This window comes from Carcharodon carcharias, chromosome 17 (genome assembly GCF_017639515.1).
Source record: "Carcharodon carcharias isolate sCarCar2 chromosome 17, sCarCar2.pri, whole genome shotgun sequence".
Classification (NCBI taxonomy): domain Eukaryota; kingdom Metazoa; phylum Chordata; class Chondrichthyes; order Lamniformes; family Lamnidae; genus Carcharodon; species Carcharodon carcharias.
Window position 1 is genome coordinate 110,854,565 of NC_054483.1, and position 21,916 is coordinate 110,876,480.

At 47.5% G+C, this 21,916-nt stretch overlaps 1 protein-coding gene across 1 annotated transcript in view; it reads left to right on the plus strand.

Moving 5' to 3' along the window:
• The window catches only part of hpse2 (heparanase 2), a 521,818-nt gene that overhangs the window by 404,536 nt on the left and 95,366 nt on the right, over window positions 1-21,916 (plus strand). Inside the window, exon 6 of the mRNA XM_041209324.1 lies at window positions 4,827-4,874. Coding sequence (XP_041065258.1) covers window positions 4,827-4,874 — 48 coding nt within the window. The remainder of the gene's footprint in view (window positions 1-4,826; window positions 4,875-21,916) is intronic.

The following is a 21,916-nucleotide window of genomic DNA, read 5'->3' on the forward strand; positions in this document are numbered from 1 at the left end:
TCCCCCCCTCCTGTGGATTCTATGTTGGGTGGGGGGGGGGGTCTCACCCTCCTTGCAGCTGGGTCTCAGTGTCCATCCCATCTGCCCCTTTGGAGGGTCATGCAGCTGAGGAGAAGGCAGCTAGAGAAGGTGCAGCTGCTGACGGCGGTGGTGTGGCTTCTGCTCTTGTTTCTCAGTAGGGACAGAAGATTACGTTGTATAAGCTGCTCCCTTGCCATGGTAAAGGCTGACAGCAGAGAATTGCAGCTGGAGGTGGGTGAAGGGCCGAAGTTGATAATCACCCACGTGCAGTGAAAGCACTTTGAACAGCAGTCTCTCACCTGGCCTTCGAGGGCAATTAGAGACAGGCAATAAACGCTGGCCTAGGCAGAGATGCCCACTCCCTGTAACATGAATTTAATAAAGCTCTTCAGTCTAACTGATCGAAGTCTTCCTAGCCTGTCAGTTTCACTGAAGAAGCTATTCCCGCTGTGCGCTCCCCTGGGTGCCCCTGGTGAGTCGCTGACAGGTTAGGAAGCAGCTTCTGCGGCTGGGAGATCCAGGATTCAGGGCTAAAACAGCTCATGATTGGCTTCTGAACAACCTCAACAATTACTGAATGAATTGCCTAACAGATCGAAGGCGTTCCCGCTTCCCTTCAAAGCCGTCCCAGGGAAAGCCGGGAGAGGGTGGGATCACAGTGGGATCCAGGCCCATCGTCACTTTCCAGGGCTTTCCCCTCCCTGCGTGCCCAAAACCCGCCTCCAATAAGCCGGAAAAGCGATACCGCATCCCCTACAATTGCTGAGTCCAAATTATGATAAATTTGCAGTCAGAGTTTTGCGAGTAGTGTAGGATCTCCCTTTGCATTTTAAGACAACTTAAACCCAAAACAGGTAATCACTGCTGCTTGCAAATTTACAGGCCCACCTGATAACTGCAGTAATCAGGCCTCGGGTCTCAGTGAGGTGGGAACAAAGAAGGAAAGATTTATAATAATGCCTTTCACAATCTCAACACGTCTTAAAGTACTTTCCAGCCAATAACCTTTGAAGTGTAGTCACTGTTGTGATGCCTGAAATGTAACAGCCAATTAGTGCACAGTCAGATCCCACGCCAGCCATGGGATAATAATCAGATAACCTATTTTAATGCAGTTGATCGGGGGTGAGGATGAATTTCCAGCTCATCTTCAAACAGGGCCATGGGATCTTTGACAGCCACCTGAGAAGGTGACGTAGGGTTTCGGCTGTAGCACTCATTTGAAGGGCAGCACTTCCTTGGTATCAAATAGATTTTGCAGGACTTAAACCCACAACCTTCAGACTCAAAGGCAAGAGAGCTTCCAACCATCGCTGCTGACTTTCAGGTGCCTATTTCTCAGGCGGGAACAATGTGAATTAAACAATGTAATTAGCGTAGCAAAGTGAGAATTTGGAGATTTTTTTCCCCCAAATGTCAGATCATTTGAATTAAGCGCTTTGAATTGCAAAAATGGAATTAACTGCATGAAGTTACATATTTTAAAAGAGTAAAACCATGGATGATCTTTTGCTGAGTAATCTTTAATGCAACATTGGTTAAAATCCAGATGTGGTGAGTGATAGGCATGGATGTGATGCCATACTTGTCTTCATTTCCACATCTGGTAGAATTCTATCTGCCAGTGGGGAACTTCACCCATGGGGTGCACATAATAGGAAATATTAGCCATCATCTCCATCAATTTTGATACATTAAGGCTGAAAATCATGGGAATTGTGTCCGGATTCCCTGCAATGTGCTTCTAGTGGGCAAGGCTGCGCTCTAGGGGTGTGAATTCAGAAAACCAGCCTTCATGTTTCACCAAATTAAGGGCCTGTAGAAAATTAAATGCAAGCAGCCTGATTTAAGTCATTTTACACCGTCGAGAGTTAACGTTCTGCGTGTGCATTCAATCCACTTTGCTGTGTGCGCGATGTTAACTGAGTCACTTATTCATTTAAAATTAAACCCTCCATTCAACTGTATATAACAGTAAAACTCTCAACAGAGAGAAAATTACAACTCCTTTTTGCAGTATTATCAGGCCAGCAGAAGAGTTATATTATCAAAGGTCTTTTTCTTTAAAAAAAGCTGTGGGTGATATATCTTGCCAGTGTTCGGTAGCCAACAGCAACCAGGAGCTTTTAATTTATTCCTCCTCCACGTTTTAGTGTGAGTGCAATTCCATTGTTCCAAAACGGTACCCCAGTTGTAGTAAATAAAAACTGAAAAATGCTGGAAAAACTCAGCAGGTCTGGTAGCATCTGTGGAAAGAGAAACAGAGTTAAGGTTTCAGGTCCAATGTGACTCTTCCTCAGAGCGAAAGAGAAGCAGAAACGTGATGGATTTTATACTGTTTGAGGGGGTGGAGCAGATGGAGCAAAATAAAAGGTCAGGAATGGGTGGGATCTCAGGACAGAGATTGACAAAGACGTCATGGACACAGGACAAAGGGACTGTTAATGGTAGTGTTAGAGACTAAAGAAGGTGCTGATAGTGGCATAAGTGGCAAAAAGGTAAGTATCCAAATTGTAGGGGCTATTTTGCTGGATGAGTAATCCAGGGAACGTGTGTTCATAATCCCGTGGTGACAGTTTGAGATCTAAATCTTGTCAATAAAATCTGGAATTAAAAAACTGGATCAGTGAAAGTCACAATAAAGTGGTTAGATTATTGTGAAAACCCAATAATAATTCAGCCAAAGTCCCTCATCGGAAGGAAGCCTACCATCCCGACTCAACCAGCCCAATAGGTCACTCCAGTCAACGTGCTTAACTCTTAATTTCCCTCTGGCGTGGCCCAACAAGCTCAGACACATCAATGTGCTGCCCAGCAGTTTTAAGAAGATGATCCATCACCACCTTTGCATAACTAAGAAAAAGCAATAAATATTGGCCTTGTCAATGACACCCACATCCTAAGAATTAATTAAGTATTTTTTTAAAAGAGTTATTGTCCTAGTTTAAGTATAACATTGTCTCATTTAATAACTGCTGATCATTTAATGTCTGTTGATTGCATCAAAAGGTTGAATTTTCGAATAATTTGTATGTAAATAATGTAAGAATTTAGTTGTTCAGAAGCTGTTACCAAAAAATTTCAATTCAGCAAATTGGAATTACAAGGATTAGCCCAAAACGGTTATTAAATCCCAGCATTGTGTAACCTCTAGAACATAAAACAAAAAAAAACTAAAGGGGACATCACAGAGAGTTCTCTAATCAGTGGCTTGTTCTCATCATTCAGCAATAGCTGAAGGGAAACAGATAGATCTCCACCCGACTAATCTGTCTTGTATCAATTGAACTTCCAATGGCTTTCAGAACAGCTCTAGTTAACCTGTCTGCCTTTGTAATCCTTTACTGACAGACCCAGCTGTTATAGGGAAAGTCCAAATCATTCATCATTTTAGCGGGTCTGTAATTAGTGGAACGAATGTGGTAGTGTGCTACCCCAGTCTGATAGCTGGTAAAGTCCATAGATCATGCTGTTGACACTGGCAATGCTGCCTGGAGGCAAAGCGGGTGAATCAAAGCACTGGCATTTCTGATAGCTTTATTAGTTTGCAGTGTGCATGCCTGGCACACATACATTATGTGACAATGCTGAAACAAAGAGCAGCATGTGCCAAGCAATATGGAATGGCGCCTGATAATTTTGCATAACCTTTGTATCTTAGAGCTTATTTTTATCATTCACATTCTTACCAGATGTCCATAGATATTGCATTGCGTTTAAAGCCACAGCATTTGACATCAGCTCGTTGGCATTTTCACATCCAAGAGGCTGTCGGCTACAGTAGATTTTAATTGCAGCCTCTGCTGAATTGCCATGATTGGTTTAACTGGGCTCAGCTCGTGGGAAGATGAGCTGTTCGAACTGGAGAGCAGTGGGCATAGATGTCAAAAATCTCTCCGTGGGCTCAATCCGTGGAAGGAAAGATCTGCCACCCTATCTATAATCTGAGCTCACAGGCTCTGCAATCGGCTGACTGTTCCCCTGCCTTTGTCCCATTGTCAATGGCTGAACCTGCAACCGTTATGCCACATGGACTCTGACATTCCTACCATTTGCCTGTTCACCTTGCTATTTGTCCAGCTTCAAATGCTTTCACATAACCCAGCTCCTGAATCATGCCTCTGCTCAGCTGTCTTAAGTTTTTCCCTGTCATTTTCCCTCCTCTCATCCCGTATTTCTGACTGTATTAAAGGTGTTATATATGTGTTGATTATTGCTTCCCCAGGGAAAAAATGCAAAACAGCAGCATACTCATTCATCAGTACATCTTCCCTGTTCGACCTGTCCCCAGAGAGAACATTACACGTCCCCCAACTCCAATAGTATTTTCTTGCACCATCCAACCCTGTTCTTGCCCAGATATTAGAACAAAGTTGGTCTGAGAGATTTCAGCATGAGTTTTATTTGTGTTGCAATTCAGTAAAACGCCAATTTCTTCTAAGTATTTGTTAAGATATTGAGTGCAGTACATCTAGCATGCAAAGATATCACAGTCCCGGCATTGCACTTCTGGGCTGTAGCCTGGAATTTACCAGCACTTTCAACGTTCCCTCACCAAGCAACAATGGATCTTCAACTTAGCTGAGCTCATGTTCACTTAACAGTTAGACTTTGTGTGGCCCTCAATGGGACGCAGCTCCGCCCTAGCAGAATAATTCAGTGCGTTAAGGATAGTGATTCCCTTCTTTCTAAAATGGGACACACAGTGAACGAGGTGGCCAGGGTTCCATTAGCAGTAATATGTGCTGAGTTTGCAACATGCTGTTTAATAACCGAAGCCTCTTATTTCCCCATCTGTTTTACAGGTTCATGAAAACAGCAGGGACGGTGGTCAGTGCAGTAACATGGCAACAGTAGGTATTTAACCTTTGATAACATTCAATCACTACCGTTCAGTTTATTCTGATCAGTGCCTTTAGTGCGCTCGGACTTTTCAGAACTAGGGCTAAACTTCTCTTCTGCTGATAATTAATGTAAAATCTCTTGTGGGAATAATGTAGTAACAGGCCGGACATAAAAGCATCTCTCAGCTGCAGACATTCTGTCCTCTGTTTAATTTTTTGTCTTATCCTTGTGTTTGGGGTTGACAGGAGGAGTGAATTCCTGCAGTTATAGAGGAAGGGTGACATCAGAGTGGTGGAAAGGCAAGTGGTGGGTCCTCAGGGTTAGCAAGCACTGCTAGGTTGTGTACAAAGAGCTGCCGAATAAACCTCTCGCTCCTCTACTTCAATCCGACACTGTGTCAGAGGCGATGGCCAGGGTCTCCCGGTACCGCCGGCAGCGGGAATTGATGCGGGGGAACCCAGGAAATTTGGGAAGTAACCAAAAGTCCATTGACTTTGGACGGAAATTGCCGGTTCCGCCACCGGCAGGATCGGAAAATCCCAGCCCCCCTCGGGGATGAGATGCTCAGCCTTTCCATTCTCCGCCTGCCTCGAGCGGAGACTGATGGGCCCCACATCCCAATCGGAAGAGGGTGAGGAAACTTTCCCTTGACAAAAAAAAAAATCCCGCCTCAACCGACGAACTGGCCACTCAACCGAGTCATCGGGTAGGGGTTTTTACCTCCCGTGGGTGGGTGCGCGTTCCGACCCGGTTGGTGCAAATTCACGGGCGATGACATTGGGCGAGTGTCCCGACCACATCGCGCACTCTCTCGATCTTTCGGCACCCGCCGACCATTAAGAGGCCTGTCAAGTAGTTAATTTGTACCTTTTTGCCGCCGGTTCTGACTGTTTGGTCGGTGGGTGGGCAGGCCAGGCAACCTTTGCATCTTTTACGAAGCCTCACCCACCACAAGGGGGCTGAAGTTTTCCAACGGCAAATAAGAGAAAAAAAAAACGGGAAAAAAATGTTCAACTTCATTTTGACGTGTCCCTCTCCATGTGACTGAGTCACGCGCGGGGGACGTGTTTATACCACTTCTGAAATCGTTATTTTCCTTCGTCTGATCCTTCAGCTCCCCGAAGCGGTGCTGTGCCCTCAGGGAGAGGTCAGCGGGTGTATTTCCAACCCCCCCACCCCCCCCCACCCCGGCACATGCACAGTCTTCCACGCTCACCCTCCTCCCATCCCCACCCTGGCAGTGCTGAGCCAGCCGGTGTGAATTCATGGCCGAGGGTGCCACGATCGTGGGCAGAGGACTTTTTCCCAGCCCCCTACACCACCACCACCAGCACCCGCCCCCCCACCCACCTCCGGGTCCCCCTGACATGCCCGCCTGACGAAGGTAACATCCTGCCCATTATTGCTGCGTACCTCAGCAGAGGTTGTTTGCCTACATGTCATGGGGGTTGAATTCCAATATTTCATTATATATGCAATTGCTGAAAAAAGAGACATGCTGTCAAAGCTTTTTGTCTCGCACTCATCAGGCCAGATGCAAGGATGCCAAATTCCAAAGCCAGCATGACAAAAGAGTGCCGATCGGTTGCTAAGTCAGCTCTGGTTGGTCAAGGCTTTGCCATGGGCAACGTACCAGGGAACTATGGGTCCTCACATTTTTGTTTAACTAGTAAAAGGCACAATACCAGGACATGTTCCTTTTGCCTGCAGAGGACAGGTCCCTGCGTATGGATTGTGAACCTAGCTGATAATCTTAAATTAGCACAACTGGGATTAATCAGCAAGTGCTGTCCAATGCAGAATCACATCTAACATTAATGTCAAGTAGGGTTTTCCCTCTTGTGAGTTCTCTCACCACCTGATGCTGGTAGTTGTAGTCTTCAGGTGCTACTGAGTCACTCTTGGTGATAGTTATTAATGTTTCTCACCCAGAGTACATTTTGTGCTATTGTTACCTTTACTGCTTCAATTGGTGTTCAACATGGAGGAGTGCCCATTCATTAGCTGAAGGTGGGCAGGAGGTGGTAATCAGCAGGCTGTTTCCTTGTCCATGCTTGACCTGATTCCAGGGGACTTCCTGGGGTCTGGAGTCAATGTTGAGAACACCCAGGGCAACTCCCTCCCAACTCTATGCCATTTGCCACCACCTCTGCTGGGTCTGGCCTGTCCTGCCTGTGGATCAGAACACACCCAGAGGATTCTGGGACATTAGCTGTAAGGCATGATTTAGTGCTAATAACTATTTCAGCCAATTGTTTGACCAGTCTGTGGGGCAGCTCTTCCGATTTTGGCACAAGACCCCAGATGTTTCTGAGCCAGATTTTGCAGGGACAGCTATCAGTGTGTGCCTTTGTCATTTCTGGTGCCTAGGTCAATGCCAGGTTGTCTGTCCAGTTTTATTCATATTTAGCTTTTCAGTAACAATTTTACACAACTAAGTAGCTTGCTAGGCCATTTCAGAAGGCAGTTAAGAGTCAACCATTTTGCTGTGGAACTGGAGTCAAGTGTAGGCCAGACCAGGTAAGGCCAGCAGATTTCCTTCCCTGAAGGACATTAGTGAACCAAATTGGTTTTAATCCAGTAGTTCATTTATTATTATGATGATATCGGATTTTGATTTAATTAATAGAATTTAAGTCCCCCAGCAGCCATGGTGGGATCTGAACCCAACCTTCAGAGCCTCAGTCCAAGCATCTACGTTACTAATCCAGTACCATTAACACTATTTTACCATCCACCTACCCCACATGGGCTGCAGCAGCTCAAAAAGGCAACTCACCACCACCTTGTCAAGGGAAATTAGGGATGGGAGATAAATGCTGGCCCAGCCAGCGATGCATACATCCTGTGAATAAATAAAAGCATGAGAAACGTCAATCAAATATGTTTTTCCTTTGGGTTTAATATTTTTCAGCTATTACTATGAGGCAGAGCGACTTAAAAATGTAAACTATAAACTATTACAGATGCAATAAGTTGCAACAATTACTTTCAACACTATTATAGTGAACATAGACACATCCCCTGGAACTCCCTCCCTAACAGCACTGTGGGTGTACCTACCCCACATGGACTGCAACGGCTCAAGAAATCAGCTCACACCACCCTCTCTCTCAAGGACAACTGGGGACAGGCAATAAATGCTGGGCCTAGCCAGTGATGCCCACATCCTGTGAATGAATAAAATAGACACATTTCACGAAGCGGTTATTCGGTTTTCAAATAAATATAAATTCAACGGCAGTGAATGCTCCATGTACCAGCTCAGTTACTTGCACCTGGGAAGAAGTAGCTAGTGAGAACAACAGCAAGCATTCTGTGTTGATATGGTGCCTTTAAAGTGTAAAACAGCCCAAGGCATTTCACAGGGGCCTTAGCAAGAAAGATATGGCACTGGGTCACATAAGGGGTAGGATTTTATGCTGATTGGGCGGGCATATGCCCAAGCCAATTGGACGTGAAATCGTGTGAGATGATGTCGGGTAAGCGTCCCATAATTTAAGTTAAATACAAACCTGGGATTTAAAAAATAAATTAAAAAGCCTAATGATGACCATGAAACCATTGCTGATTGTTGTTAAAAAAAACCCCATCTGGTTCGCTAATGCCCTTTAGGGAACGAAATCTGCCTACATGTGACTCCAGACCCACAGCAATGGGGTTGACTCTTAAATGCCCTCTGAGCAAGGGCAATTAGAGACGGGCAATTAGAGATGGCCCACAGCCAGCGACGCCCACATCCCATGAACGAATGAAAAGCAAATTTAAGGCAGACAGACGGGCAAATCGGCCAGGCGGGCTTCACATTTTTCAACAAACCTCATCCAAGGGCGGGGTGAGGTTTCTATTATCGAATAAAATAAAAAATAGAAATCTATGGATAGCATTTTCATACTCTATATGTTCAGGTGCTGCAGCTCACCCAGATTTGGCCTCCAAAGCCCACACTCACCAACATTTATCTCCCATCCCTAATTTCCCTTGACAAGGTGGTGGTGGTGAGTTGCCTTTTTCAAACTGCTGCAGCCCATTTGGCATAGGTGGATGGTAAAATAGTGTTAATGTTACTGGATTAGTAAGGTAGATGCTTGGACCGAGGCTCTGAAGGATGGCTGCTGGGGGATTTAAGTCCCGTTAATTAAATCAGGTGCCTGATAGTGACGCTTGGGCATTTCTTTCCTGACTTTAAAAACCTTATTTCATGGGTTTCAGGTCTCCAGGGAGCCTTCTGCCAGGGCTGGCCTATGTCTCTTGCCCTCTTCCTGCCCTCACCCTGTCAGCGTTGAGCTATACAGCGCACACTTTGCGCTGGCTGCCCGTTAATTGGCCAGCCAAGCCTGAAATCGCCGTTGGGGGGGGGGTGGGGTGGGGGTCGATCGCAGTCGGCAGTCTGTATCCCGGTCACTCCCGGGCCTGTCGATCGCACCTGCCCAATTCAGGCCAAGGAGGCACTAGGATAGATGACCAAACACTTGGTCAGATAGGTAGGTGCTAAGGAGCGTCTTAAATGAGGAGGTTTAGGGAGGGAATTCAAGAGCTTGGAACCTGGGCCACTTAAGACATGGTCGCCAATGGTGATGCAATTAAAATCGGTTACGTGCCAGAGGCCTGAATTGGCTGAGCACTGCGAGGTTGTTGTGCTGCAGAAGGTTACACAGATGGGGTTTTGAAGACAAGGCTGAGAATTTTAACATCGAGTTATTGCAGGACCGGGAGCCAATGTGAGTTAATGAGACAGGGGCAATGACAGAGGAAAGGGGCTTGACACAAGTTAGGGTGCAAGCAACAGAGGTTGTGACATTGGGAGCTGGAGGAGTGACAAGTGGCTGTCAGTGTGCCCACTCAGGGGCTGAGGAGATGGTTACTCTCGGCTGTCGGAACCATGAGACACAGAACTCAGGTAAACATCTGAAAAGAAGCATATTTGAGGAACAACAGGAGAACATGTCAGCTCCGTGATTGATCATTGAGAATGTAACCCTTGAGTCTACAAATCTTATTTGTGGCAATGTTAGGGAAGCTTTTTCTTCACTGAAATCTAAAGTGGAGTATATGTCCACTATACTGCAATATACAATAGAGCCCCAGCCAAAGATTGACCAGCAGCCACTTGGTGTCTCCCCACCCCCCCCCTCCCTCCCCCCACAGATTCAGCCAAGGTACCCGTTGGGGACAGAATTTACAAGACCCTTTGAATCAGCTTCCAGCACCTGGCAATGACCTGCTGAGGGCTTTCATGATCTAATAGCTGCCATTAGACTGGCCAGTTTGCTGATCAGTGGGATCGCAGACTCGCGATGGTTATGGCTGACGTTGACCAGCCTCAGTCTGCCTGTGTCTCAGGACAAACAGTACAACGTGAGGCATATAGGCACCCGTCCCCTCGCAGCCCCATGCCTACGGCATACAGCAAGCAACATCAGGCTGCCCAGGAAGAGGGACCAGAGATACAGGCTGCAGTGGCAGCTCCCAGGAACAAGTCGTTAGAGGGGAGACGGCCAAACCATGAGCCTTTTGTGGCGCAAGCACCTCACGTATTACTGGCCTTCAGGTGCAGCTGAAAGAAGCAGGTAGTAGCACAGTGTTAGGGAGCTCTTGTAGCCACCCAGCACAGGCTGAAGAAAGCATTGCTTCTGGGTTCACATTGAACATTGTTGTATTAAAATAGAATATGCACTTATTTATTTATGCTCATGCAGGGTTGGGGGGTGGGGTGTGCTTTCTTATTTCATGCTGATTTATTTAATCAGGTGAAGACTATTGGCACAGCCCATTTAGAGGTAAAGATATGTCCTCATGATACTGGATTGAAGGATTGGTTCTTTATTTGAAGGTGGGGGAGGAAGGCATTAGTGACAAAACTAGACTGTTATACCGAAGAGAATTCCTCAGAGACGAGTTATGCCATTAATGATGCCCTTTGCAGCAGTCATTTAGGTGCTCTCCATGCAGGTCCGCTTCCAGAGCAGGTAGATCCAACTCTCCATTAATGTCAAAGTTCAGGCCCTTTTTTATGGCAAAGATTTCTAGGGCACAGCGGGCCACGACTATATGCAGAAGCTGCAGCACACTGCAGAACTGTCCCTGATTTTTCGAGACAATCGAACTGTGCTGCAGCCTGGCTGATATCCCCTAGCACTAACTGAAAAGAGCTGCTGCCATAACAGTTGACGAGTGTCATCATTTTCACAGCCACGGACAGGGCAACATGGACAGATGAGTGTAGCAGTAGCTCCTCATGCAGTAGGCAGGACAGCTACCCTTTTCGGCTCTGTGGCTATTAATGCCCTTGCCAAGGTCTCGGGGTCCTATCAATCGCAGCTCTGACAGAGGCAAGTTCATTGTTGTGTTTCTACTCTGCTGCTGTTTGGTTAGCCTTTGTAGGGGATCATTATCCATGATAACAAGAGTGGGTCCGATGGTCCACAAAACTTGCAATGACTGATTTTCTTCCTTGGAGTGCTCAGAATTTCAAAGGATGAATGCATTGTGACAATGTCCAGCATATCTCACATTCACTTGTTAACATATACATATATAATGTGAATTCAGGGAGGGGAGGCCCTTCTGTTTCAGGAAAACGAGCGAGGTGGTTGTTTTTAGAAGCTCAAAAAGCCATAATCCTTGATAAAGCGAGCAAATCTACAACAGCGATTGGCTCCACCTCACTGCTAGCTTCCTTTGCGAGGTTGTCATTGGGTTTGCCAGCTCTCCTGAGATGGGCATCAGTGATCTGAGAATGTTTGTAGTGCGGCTTGGCTGTTTTACAGAGGGGCCCATTGTCACTGCCTGACATGAACAAATGCCATAAATGTTGAATATGTTTGTCATGTTCACAGCTACAGATTGAGCAATGCAGGAAGTGAAGTATGACTCCAGGTCTTCAGTAGACAGGCAGAGTTTCCCTATTGCCTGTTTGGTGAAGTGAGCTCTTCCGATATCAATCACCACACTAAAGGTCCCATTGAAACTGTGTTGCCTTTACGTTCTTTGGGAGGGATGGAGAATCATATCTGATAGGGTTCATCCACCATTCATGCAGCTGAATCCTCCTCTCCTCCATCCTCTGCTGCACCTCTGCCTGCTCCATGACAATGACTGACTTAGTCTATATACCTGCGCCTGAGAAGCTCCATGCAAAGGGTGAGTTAAAATCTCCCAGCAGTTTTCACACTTGCCAGAAGCAAGTTCAGGAATGTCTCAAAAAAAAAAACAAAAATCGATTGCTGCTAAAACTCCTTCCCATCTGCAGCAATGACTCTTCAAACCCCCTACACTTTGCAGGCACAGAAACTCTCCACGTGAGGAAGTCTCGACTGATCCCGGCAGCAGCATTACGTTGTTCCTTCAAACTCAAACTCACTCTTACCGCAAAAAATCAAAAGATTCAGGGTTCCCATGCCACTGGCCCTCCTGATCATATATTATAATGACTTGGCTGGGACAAACTGACAGAAAAAAAAGAGTTGATTTTGGAACCAGGTTGGGCATTGAGTTTGTGGTGGGAAACTAACAGGAAACAGCTTCTGTCCTAATTTGCTTCCCCCTCTGTTCGCTGGTGGACATTTCCTTGTACATTTCAACCTGGGTGCCTTGAGGCTGGTTGTAAGACTTGGTAATGTTAACCAGGTTTGGAGGCACTGAGATCAGTGTCACTCAGTTAGCACATTCTCAGTTTTCGAGGTAACTTGACTAGTTTGTTGCTGTGGCTGGCTCTCATTTAAGTTACTGCTGATCTGTGGAGTTCTGGAGCATTTCCCAGCGTTCTACCCAGCCTCATACTTCTTACTCACTTATTGCTGAACGGTTTGCTTTGGTTAAGAGCACATGTAAAGGCTCCCTTTACTTGTCTTTCAAGATTCATAAACAAGCCATCAACAGACATGTTAACACCATGTCTGCCAGCCAATAAATGGAAAAAAGTCACATTAAGCTATAGGAATGCAGTACATGCTGGGAGGAGGGGGCTAGTTGTGGGGGGTGGGGGGGGGGTGGGGAGGGGGGTGGGGGCTGGTGTTGGGGGTGGCGGGGTGGGGGGGGATAGGAATTCATAGCTAAACAGACTACTGCAAAATTGATAGGCCTGTTGAAAGCAAGTGAAAAGACTCAACCACTTTTGCCAACTGTTCAATTTAAGTATGTGTTTTTGACAACTTGTCAGCACTGGTCTTTTTTAAAGTTTACAAAGAGTTTGAGCCTTTGTGTCTTAGTACCAACTTGATGTTGGCATCAATCATGAGGCAATGAAGCCCTTACCAATTTCTTGACAGCAAAATTGAGGGTGTATTTAATACAGAGGAGGACGGTGACAAAATACAGGAAGTCATTAATAAAAGTGCAGAGCGTGTAACTGGCAAACAAACTTCAATATAGATAAATGTGAATACATTTTGCTAGTAGAATAAGAGGATCACAGACATCTTGGAAAGTAAGTGTCCAAATGAGACAGAGGGACAGAGGGATCTAGGAATACAGATACACAAATGTAACAACACTGGATAATAAGGCCATAAAAGGTCAAAAACAAAAACAGCTCTGGTGTTCATTTCTGGATGATAGAACTGTAAATCAGGGTAGTTAAACTTGGACTGAACTCTGGTTAGACAACTCATTGAGTGTCCTGGTCTCCATAGTATGAAAAGAATATGGAGACACTGAAGAAGGCACAAAAAGATTTCTTAAAATGATACCAGAACTGAGAGCTTATACCCATCAGGAAAGATTGAACAGGCTGGGGCTCTTTTCTCTAGAAAAGAGAAGAATTAGGGATGACATGATAGTGGTCTTCAGCATAATGAAAAAGTTTGATAGGGTAGATGTAGAGAAGATGCGTCCAATTGTGGACAAGACCAGAATGGGGGTAATAAGTATGAGATAATTGACTAATAAATCTAAAAGGGAATTCAGGAACTTCTTCATTCATTAGAGCGGTTACAACATGGAACTCCCTACCACGGAGAGTAGTTGAGGTGAAACATACGGTGGGATTTTCTATACCCGCCCACCGCTGGGATCTTCCGGTCCCGCCGCAAGTCAATGGACTTCTGGCTGGGGCACTGCCTCACACACGGCGGGTCTCGTCCACAACGGGGTTGGAAAATCCCGGCCTTAGATGCATTTAAGGGGAAGCCTGTAATGAGGGAGAAAGGGGTAGAAGGATAGGCTGGTGAGTTTAGGTGAAGAGGGCTGGGAGAAGGCTCGTTTAGAGTAGAAGAACTGGATTGTTGGGTCTAAAAGCCTATTTCCCAATATTATGACCACAGCCAATGTTATTCGCTGAGCAAACCAAATCCCAGAGGAAAACTTGTCTTATTGATCATGATTTTTTTTTATATTTTGAACACTTTTAGGATTTTAAAATTAAAAGATTTATTGACAAGAAGAAAGAGCATAGATTAAAATTATACAGTTGAGGCAGTCTTACAAAACATTCCTCAGAAAAAACTGCTTGATCAGAATACTTGGCAACAGCTCCCTTATAGATTTTTAACAATAGAAATCCAGTAATATTACCCAAAGCACAAACTGCTGCTATTTTAATAAAGTATGCCACATGACTTTTCAGTCTCTTCTACTCTGCTGTGGAAATCCAAATAAAGTTCAGAAACAGACTGCTTTCTGAAAACAAAGACTTTTCTTGCTTGAACTGGATGACTACTTCAGATTCACAACATTTCTCAGCATAGAACTGGTCTCAGGACACCTCCCCCCCACAACCACCTCAACTCAACTAAACATCACTCCTTAAATATCTTTCTTCTCCTTTCATCCTAGACTCCATTGTCCTAAGTACCTCTTTGAACTCATCTTTTCTATAATATAAAAATCTTTCATGTCTTCCCATTGCCTCCATTTTGGGCCAAATAAAATTTAACAACCTTTCCCTTTTCACTTATGAAACCTTTGTAAGTTGTAAAAGTCCCTTGTCATCTCTACTACCCTTTGAGACTTAACAGCTGAAAAGTCAATTCTCATCCCTCACCTAATACAAATTTTCAAAGCTCACCTTTAGCATAATGAAATGTCCCAGGGCACTTCACAGTATCGTAAAGGGAAGTATGATACTGAGCCTCATGAGGAGATATTAGGTCAGGCAACCAAAAGCTTGGCCAGAGAGTTAGGTTTTAAGGAGTGTCTTAAAGGAGGAAGGTGGGATAGTGAGGTGGAGAGGTGTAAGGGAGGGTATTCCAGAGCTTAGGGCCTAGGTAACTGAAGGCATGGCCGCCAATGGTGGCACAGTTAAAATTGGGAATGCTCAAGAGGCCAGAATTAGAGGAGTGCAGATGACTCAGAGGATGTGCATGACCTACATGTTACCCTGCGCGGTACATTCCAGATTGTTTCCTTAAAGTGCAGCTTAGAAATAATGCTGATCAACAGTAGCTCAATCATCACAGATTTATTACATATATTTAGGCTGCTTACAGGCTCAGCAAACTCTTGCTACTCAAACTATAAGCTTCGGTTTATCCCATTCTTTAAGTTAACATTAATATTACAGCAATATATCCACTGGGACATAAGGAGCAGCTTTAGTGTTCTGCCTTGCATCAGTTTGACTCAGTTAAAAGCACTCAGAAGGTTGTGCATTCAAGCCCCACTATGTTGCTGAACGTATAAACTAAGCTCAATGTGGTACTGTGGGAGTTCTGCATTGTCAGAGTCACTGATAAACCGAGACAGCATCAGGACTGTTCAGGTGGATATAGACGATCTCATGATACAATTCAAAATAAGCTTTCCTGATGTGTTGGCCAATATTCCTCCCTTAATCAATGCCACCTAAACCAGATTACCTGGTCCGTTATCTCATTGCTGTTTGTAGGGCCTTACTGTGTGTGAATTGGCTGTTCTGTTTCCCTATGTAACTACATTAACCACAATTGGCTGTGAAGTGCTTTGGGATGTCCTGAAGATGTGAGAGTTGCTGTTCTTAGTCTTTTCAAATTAACCCCATAGAGCCAAAATATAAACTTAAAATAATTTTAACTGCAGATGTTAAGATGTAAACATTTCATTATTCACAGTCTGTTGTCTCTGCACTTTGCCGTTCTCCTGTTGAACTATTTTAGTTTTTTTTAAACTTTAATTTTGCTTTGCTCCCTTGTCCAACCAAAGGCATCAAAAAATTATCTTTTATAACCTGTTGTTTACTCACCTTCCTCTTCTTAGCTCCAAGTATTCACGTTCAGGAAACAAATTCAACAAGAGCCGCTTTGCAAAGTCTGGAATGTTATTCTGATAGGGTTAGATGAGAAAACTTGCACGAACAACAAAATGAAACATACAGATCAGGGGGACAGTTTCCTGCTTAAGGCCCACCAGCGTGACGCGTGCCCGGGAGCTTTCGGTGGGGCGGAGGAGGGAGCGCCAGGGCCTGCGCTGTTTCACCCGTGTGCCGGAAAGAGCTCAGATATCTCCCCGAGGCGAGGAGCTGCCTCAGGGAGATTAAAGATCACAAGGAAGCTTTGAGTGGTGGGGGGGGGGGAAATTATTCAGACATGACCCCCTCGTGTGACGGTGTCACATAAGTTGGGACATGTTCGTGAATTTTCATGAACATTTTTATTCAGTTAATAAACCCTGCGTGAAACCTCATCCCGCCCGCGGATGAGGCTTCATGAAAAATTCGAAGGCCTCCTTGGGTTCTTCCTCTGTACCTCCCCCATCCCCCACACCCCGCACCCCCCCCCAACCACCCCACCTCCCCCCCCCCCCCCCCCCCACCCACCAACCTTAATGTTGGATGGGCAGCCCTAACGATGAGGTTCATCAGTTTATTCATAGGGCCTTTGACTCTGGTGCATGCCCACCAAGCAGAAGCTCGGAATGACGAGCGGTGATGCTCGGGATCCACGCCTCGTGCCCCCCGAACACAAAATCCCCACCCATGATTTTTATGTGTTGGTTGAGGGATAAACGTTGATCAGAACACCAGGGGCAGAACTCGTGGGGGAGGTGGGGGGGATGTGCGCCCGACCTGATTGGACGCGAAATCCTGTGAGATGACGTCGAGCTAGCGTCCCGAGCTCAGCCTGCGCTGGTGCGATATCTCAGTCAGCGGGGGCAGAGCGCGCGCAGGACTCAGGACTCAGAGCCGTGCCCACCATCGGTTCAGAGGCCCAGTTGAGGCCTTTAAAGAGGCAACTGAGACCGATTTTTTTCATTGCCCGTCAGATTTTGCCGCACGGGCAAAATGGGCAGGCGGGCAGCTGACAATTGGCGAAACCTCATCCGAGGGTGAGATGAAAAGGGTCAGCAACGTTGCCAGTGCGAGTAGTGAGGAGTTTAGGTTCGCTGCTGGTTGCTTATTGGTAATTGGCAGCTTCATCTCTGTTCCCAGCTTCATTCTTAGCGTTTCCAGACTTCGCTTCAGGAGTCATTGGTGTCTCCAAGGCCCCTGGAGGATTCAGACCACATGGGACCCTTCCAGGTATCAGCCTTCTGTTACCCTGGGAATGGGGATTGTGCTCTCCGCTGGAGGCACCTCCTCCTCTGAGGAGGAAGAGAGGGGCAGAAGGGAGAAGAGGCCAGGTGTCCCAGTGCAGCTCCCAGGGGAGGGACCTGTGGGAGGAGAGGCGCAGGCACAAGGGGATGCAGGGCCAGCAGGTAGTCCAAGGCATTAGGGGCCGCAGAAGATGCCATTATCCTGCTGCCAGGGTTTACAGGCAGCAATGCAGCTACCTCAATATGTCTGAGGTGCAATGCCGATGGAGGCTCCACCTCTCAAGAGAGACAGTGACCTCCATTTGTCAGAGGATCGGGCCTGAGATCAGCTCCGACTGTCTGGGTGGACACCCCATGCCAGTGGCTCTGAAGGTCACAGCGACCCTTAACTTTTATGCCTCAGGCTCTTTCCAAGGGTCAGTGGGATATCTGTGTGGAGTCTCCCAATCCGCTGTCCATAGTTGGTGACAGAAGCTCTGTTCAGGTGGGTATTAACTTTCGTTCATTACCGTATGGACGAGACCAGCCAGGCTGAGCGAGCCAGAGGGTTTGCAATGATTGCTGGCTTCCCCCGTGTCCAGGGTGCTATAGACTGTACACATGTGGCCATCAAGGCGCCAGCAGGTGAGCCCGGTGCCTTCGTCAACAGGAAGGGCTTCCACTCCATGAACGTGCAGATAGTGTGTGACCACAGGATGCTGATTCTACAAGTCTGTGCAAGGTACCCAGGCAGCTCCCATGACACCTACATCCTCAGACACTCCCAGGTGCCGGGGCTCTTCAGTGCTCCAGCCCGGCTGGATGGATGGCTGCTGGGTGACAAGGTCCATCCCCTCAGAAGGTGGCTCATGACGCCTCTTCACCATCCAAGAACAGAAGCTGAGCAGCGTTATAATGGGGTCCATGCCTCCACAAGGGCTGTGATAGAGAGGGCCATAGCTCTTCTGAAGATGCACTTCCGATGGCTGGACCATTCAGGGGGAGCACTACAATACCCCCCAGAGCGGGTGTCACTGATAGTGGTTGCATGCTGCGCTCTCCACAACCTGACACTGGAAAGGAGGGACCCACTGGAGGAAGAGGATGATGATGCAGCTCCACAGGCCACAAAGGATGAATCCAATAGTGAGTCAGAAGAGGAGCACAGTGAGGACAATGCTGATGGCGTAGAGTCAGACCTCGGTAACCTCCAGAGAGGCAGGGACATCAGGGACATCAGGATCCAACGCTCCTTCAGCTAGTCTGTCCAACAACCACATCCACCTCATGCCAGGACTGCTGCTTCCATCCCGAAGGTCTGAAATGACCCTTTGCTTTGAACCCAAAGTCCACTCAGTGCCTGTGCAATAAAGTTTACAGCCACTCACGTCCAGCATTACACACTGGTGTACCCTGTGCCAAATAAATAAAAAAGGTGAAGCAAACTCAAACCCATTACAAAAAAAAAAATATTCTCATTTTCACAATCCAAAGAAATGAACAGAACCTTCTCTGGTCTTGAACCCAAGAGCAGTAACAAAACATTACCGAACAGAAGATCACCCCGACCTGTCCCTTTTGTACCCTTGGTGCCTTAAATTTACATCTGCGAGTGCTACATCTTGGTGCTTCCGCTTTGCTGTCAGTGGCATTGGAAACTCATTGCTGACTCTGCTGTCCTGTTGGGCTTGATGACCTTGACAGTCGTCCTCTGGCCTGTGGAGCCTGTGCTGGCCCTGCCTGGGAGGGAGCGGCCAGTTCCATGACAGGCATCTCCCCAGTCACCGCAGCCTCATCGGATACCACGGTCACTGGCAGAGGGGTGGAGGAGCTGCTTCTATAATCCAGAGCGCCCTGAGTGGAGCTCGCAGAGATGACAGGCAGCTCGTGCGCCAATGTGAGGTCGCTCTGGACCTCCCCACTCACCAATGATGGACGGACACCTAGCTGGGATGTTGGGTGCCTCACCCATCTCCCACACGGACACTGACCAGCTGAGTTCAGTGTCTGTGTGAGGATTTGCAGGTCCGAGCGCAACCCCAGGAACCCACGATTCTGTTCCTAGAGCTGCCTCTCCATGAGAGTCGCCAGTCTGCCTATGGAGGATGCAGTGCGCTCGGCCATGAAGGTCAATGCAGTGTTGATGGTCCACATGGACTCCTCCATAACAGAGGCAATGGCACACATATCTTCATGGATCTCTGCCAGATCCTCCTGCACATCCCTCTGGACATCCAGCATCTGCCGCCTAATGGACGACTCCAGAGGCCCATCATCTGCCTTCGACTCAGCATCGTCCTGGTCTCCAGCAGTTCTCTGACTGCCGGTGCCCTGGGCACTCTCTGCCTCCGCCTGCACCTCAAGCGAGTGTGAAGTGCCCTCACCGCTGTGCACCAACATTCTAGCCGCCGATCTAACACCCACCGAGGTGCTGGTACCTGCTCTGGTGCCTGGTTCAGGGAGTGGGTGTGACGCAGGTGAATGTGGAGCCTGGTGGGCTTCTGGTGTCAGAGGTGGCTCTTCGGGGTCCTGCGTTTGGGTGCATGCGGCAAACCTAAGGGAGAACAAGGACACGTCATTAGTTTAAGTCACTGTCACTGTCCCTGTCAGGCACCCTGGTGAGACCATGGAGATCTGCATCATGGTGCCATCATCTCTCAATGATCAATGGGGAATCCAGTTTTGAGGCTCCCATCAGTGATGAGACCACACACGGCTGCTTGCACCATCTGAAATTCTCACCAGTGTGCACACTGCAATCTTATCTCCGTCTGATACCCCTGCCTCTCTGTGGCTGGTTGCTGCTCTTCATTTCCAGGGCATCCTGCTCATACCTCATTAGGGTTAGGAGGTTTGGGGGGGTGGTGCTCTGCTGGTGTGTGACCTTTCGATGGAGTTGTGGGCTGTCTTCTCCTGAAAGGACAGAGGAGCATTGATTATTCCCTCTCTACCTGCAGCCCCACTGCAGCTGGGCCAACACTACCTGTGGAACACCTTGCAGGGCATGTCTGAGATGTGGCTCTCGAGCTGCAAGGCACTCAGTCCAAGCAGCCAGGACTCACCCCTTTGGCCAGCTCCTGGTGTCGTTGACAGTTGGCACTTGGACTCTATACCCCTGATTTCCACGGGGGGTGGGGGGTTACCAGACCTTAACACTTCTCCACACTGATCCATGCCAACACGGTACTAACCCTTCCTCAGCACAGCAGGTCGATAAACCTCTTGTGGCACATCACAGCTGCTGACCTGCGCTGCTACCTCCTCCCAAGCTCATTTTGTTAGGGACGGTGGCCTCCTCCTGCCATGCCTGGGGACAGGGGGTGTCCCTCCTGGCAGCCACCTCTTCCAGGAGGACTGTGAGGCACTCGTCCGAAAACCAGGGTCGGTGGGGGTGGGGGTGGTGGGGAGCAAGTGCCCACCCAACCTGCCCTCCTGCAGCGCACTCGATGCTATAGATTCCTGGTCGCAACGTTGAAGATGTGTCCATCGCTGGCAGCTTTCCAGGGGCTGCCTGTGCCGTTTTTAAACCGGCCGCTGGATCCAGCCCTCGGCCTAGGCCTACCTGACCATTGAGGGGTGGGGAGCCGCATTTCATGCTGGGCAGGCCTTAGCTGGCCGAGCGTGAAATCGTGGTTGGTGGGAATGACCACGGCTGGCGGCCTGTGTCCCTGCCGGTAATGCGCAACCGCTGACCTAAAAATCCAGGCCCAGGTGAACCTCCCAGCTTTAAGATTCTGCCGCTGGATCTTGTATGTCCACCTGAGAGGGGCTGAGGGGCCTCGGTTTCATGTCTCATCCAAACACCAGCACTTATGAGCGTAGAGCGCTCGGTCGGTGCTGCTCTGACTGGAATTCTGTGCTCACGCCTCTGGAATGAAGCTTGAACTCGGGTGTGAGAGTGAGTCACAGAAGAATGTTCAATCGGTTCACTTCCCCAGTCTTATCAAAAAAAAAATTGTTACCAGTGATGAAGTACAAAGTAAACACAGCAGTGATGTGACATGAGCTTTACAGCTCCCATATTATTTGTAAAACCACGCAAAGAGTATTGTCTGTAGTGAGCCTTTAATTATGACAGTCTTTATACCTGGCTCTGAAAATGGCGGACAAGGTCTTTGACTAACCTAAAGGGCAGGTAAGATGATGTAGCACACAAAGAGTAGATCTTACCACAGTTTTAGTTAAGGTACACAAAGGAAAGCTGTTCCCATTAGCTGATGGCACAAGGACTGGGGAACACAGATTTAAGGTTTTGCGAAAGAGATAGAGGAGATATAGGGCCTGAAAGGAAAGTGGATAGGCACGTGAGGGAAATAAACTTGCAGGACTGCAGGGGTAGAGCGAGGCAATGGGACTGACTGGATTGCTCTGCAGAGAGCCAGTGGGTTGAATGGCCTCCTTCTGTTCCATAATAACTCTTTGACTCTCCGCCTAAGTCAACATTTAGGCCGGGATTTTTCAGTCCTGCCCGCTGGTCCATTCAATTTCCCTTCACGGTTGGGACCGGATAATCCCGGCCTTAGTTCTTGTGCAATGTCTTTAATGCCCAACCACCATAGCTTTGTTTTAGAACACCTTGAAGGCAATATAAATCTCAGATTTCTGAGCAGATTTGAAGAGTCAT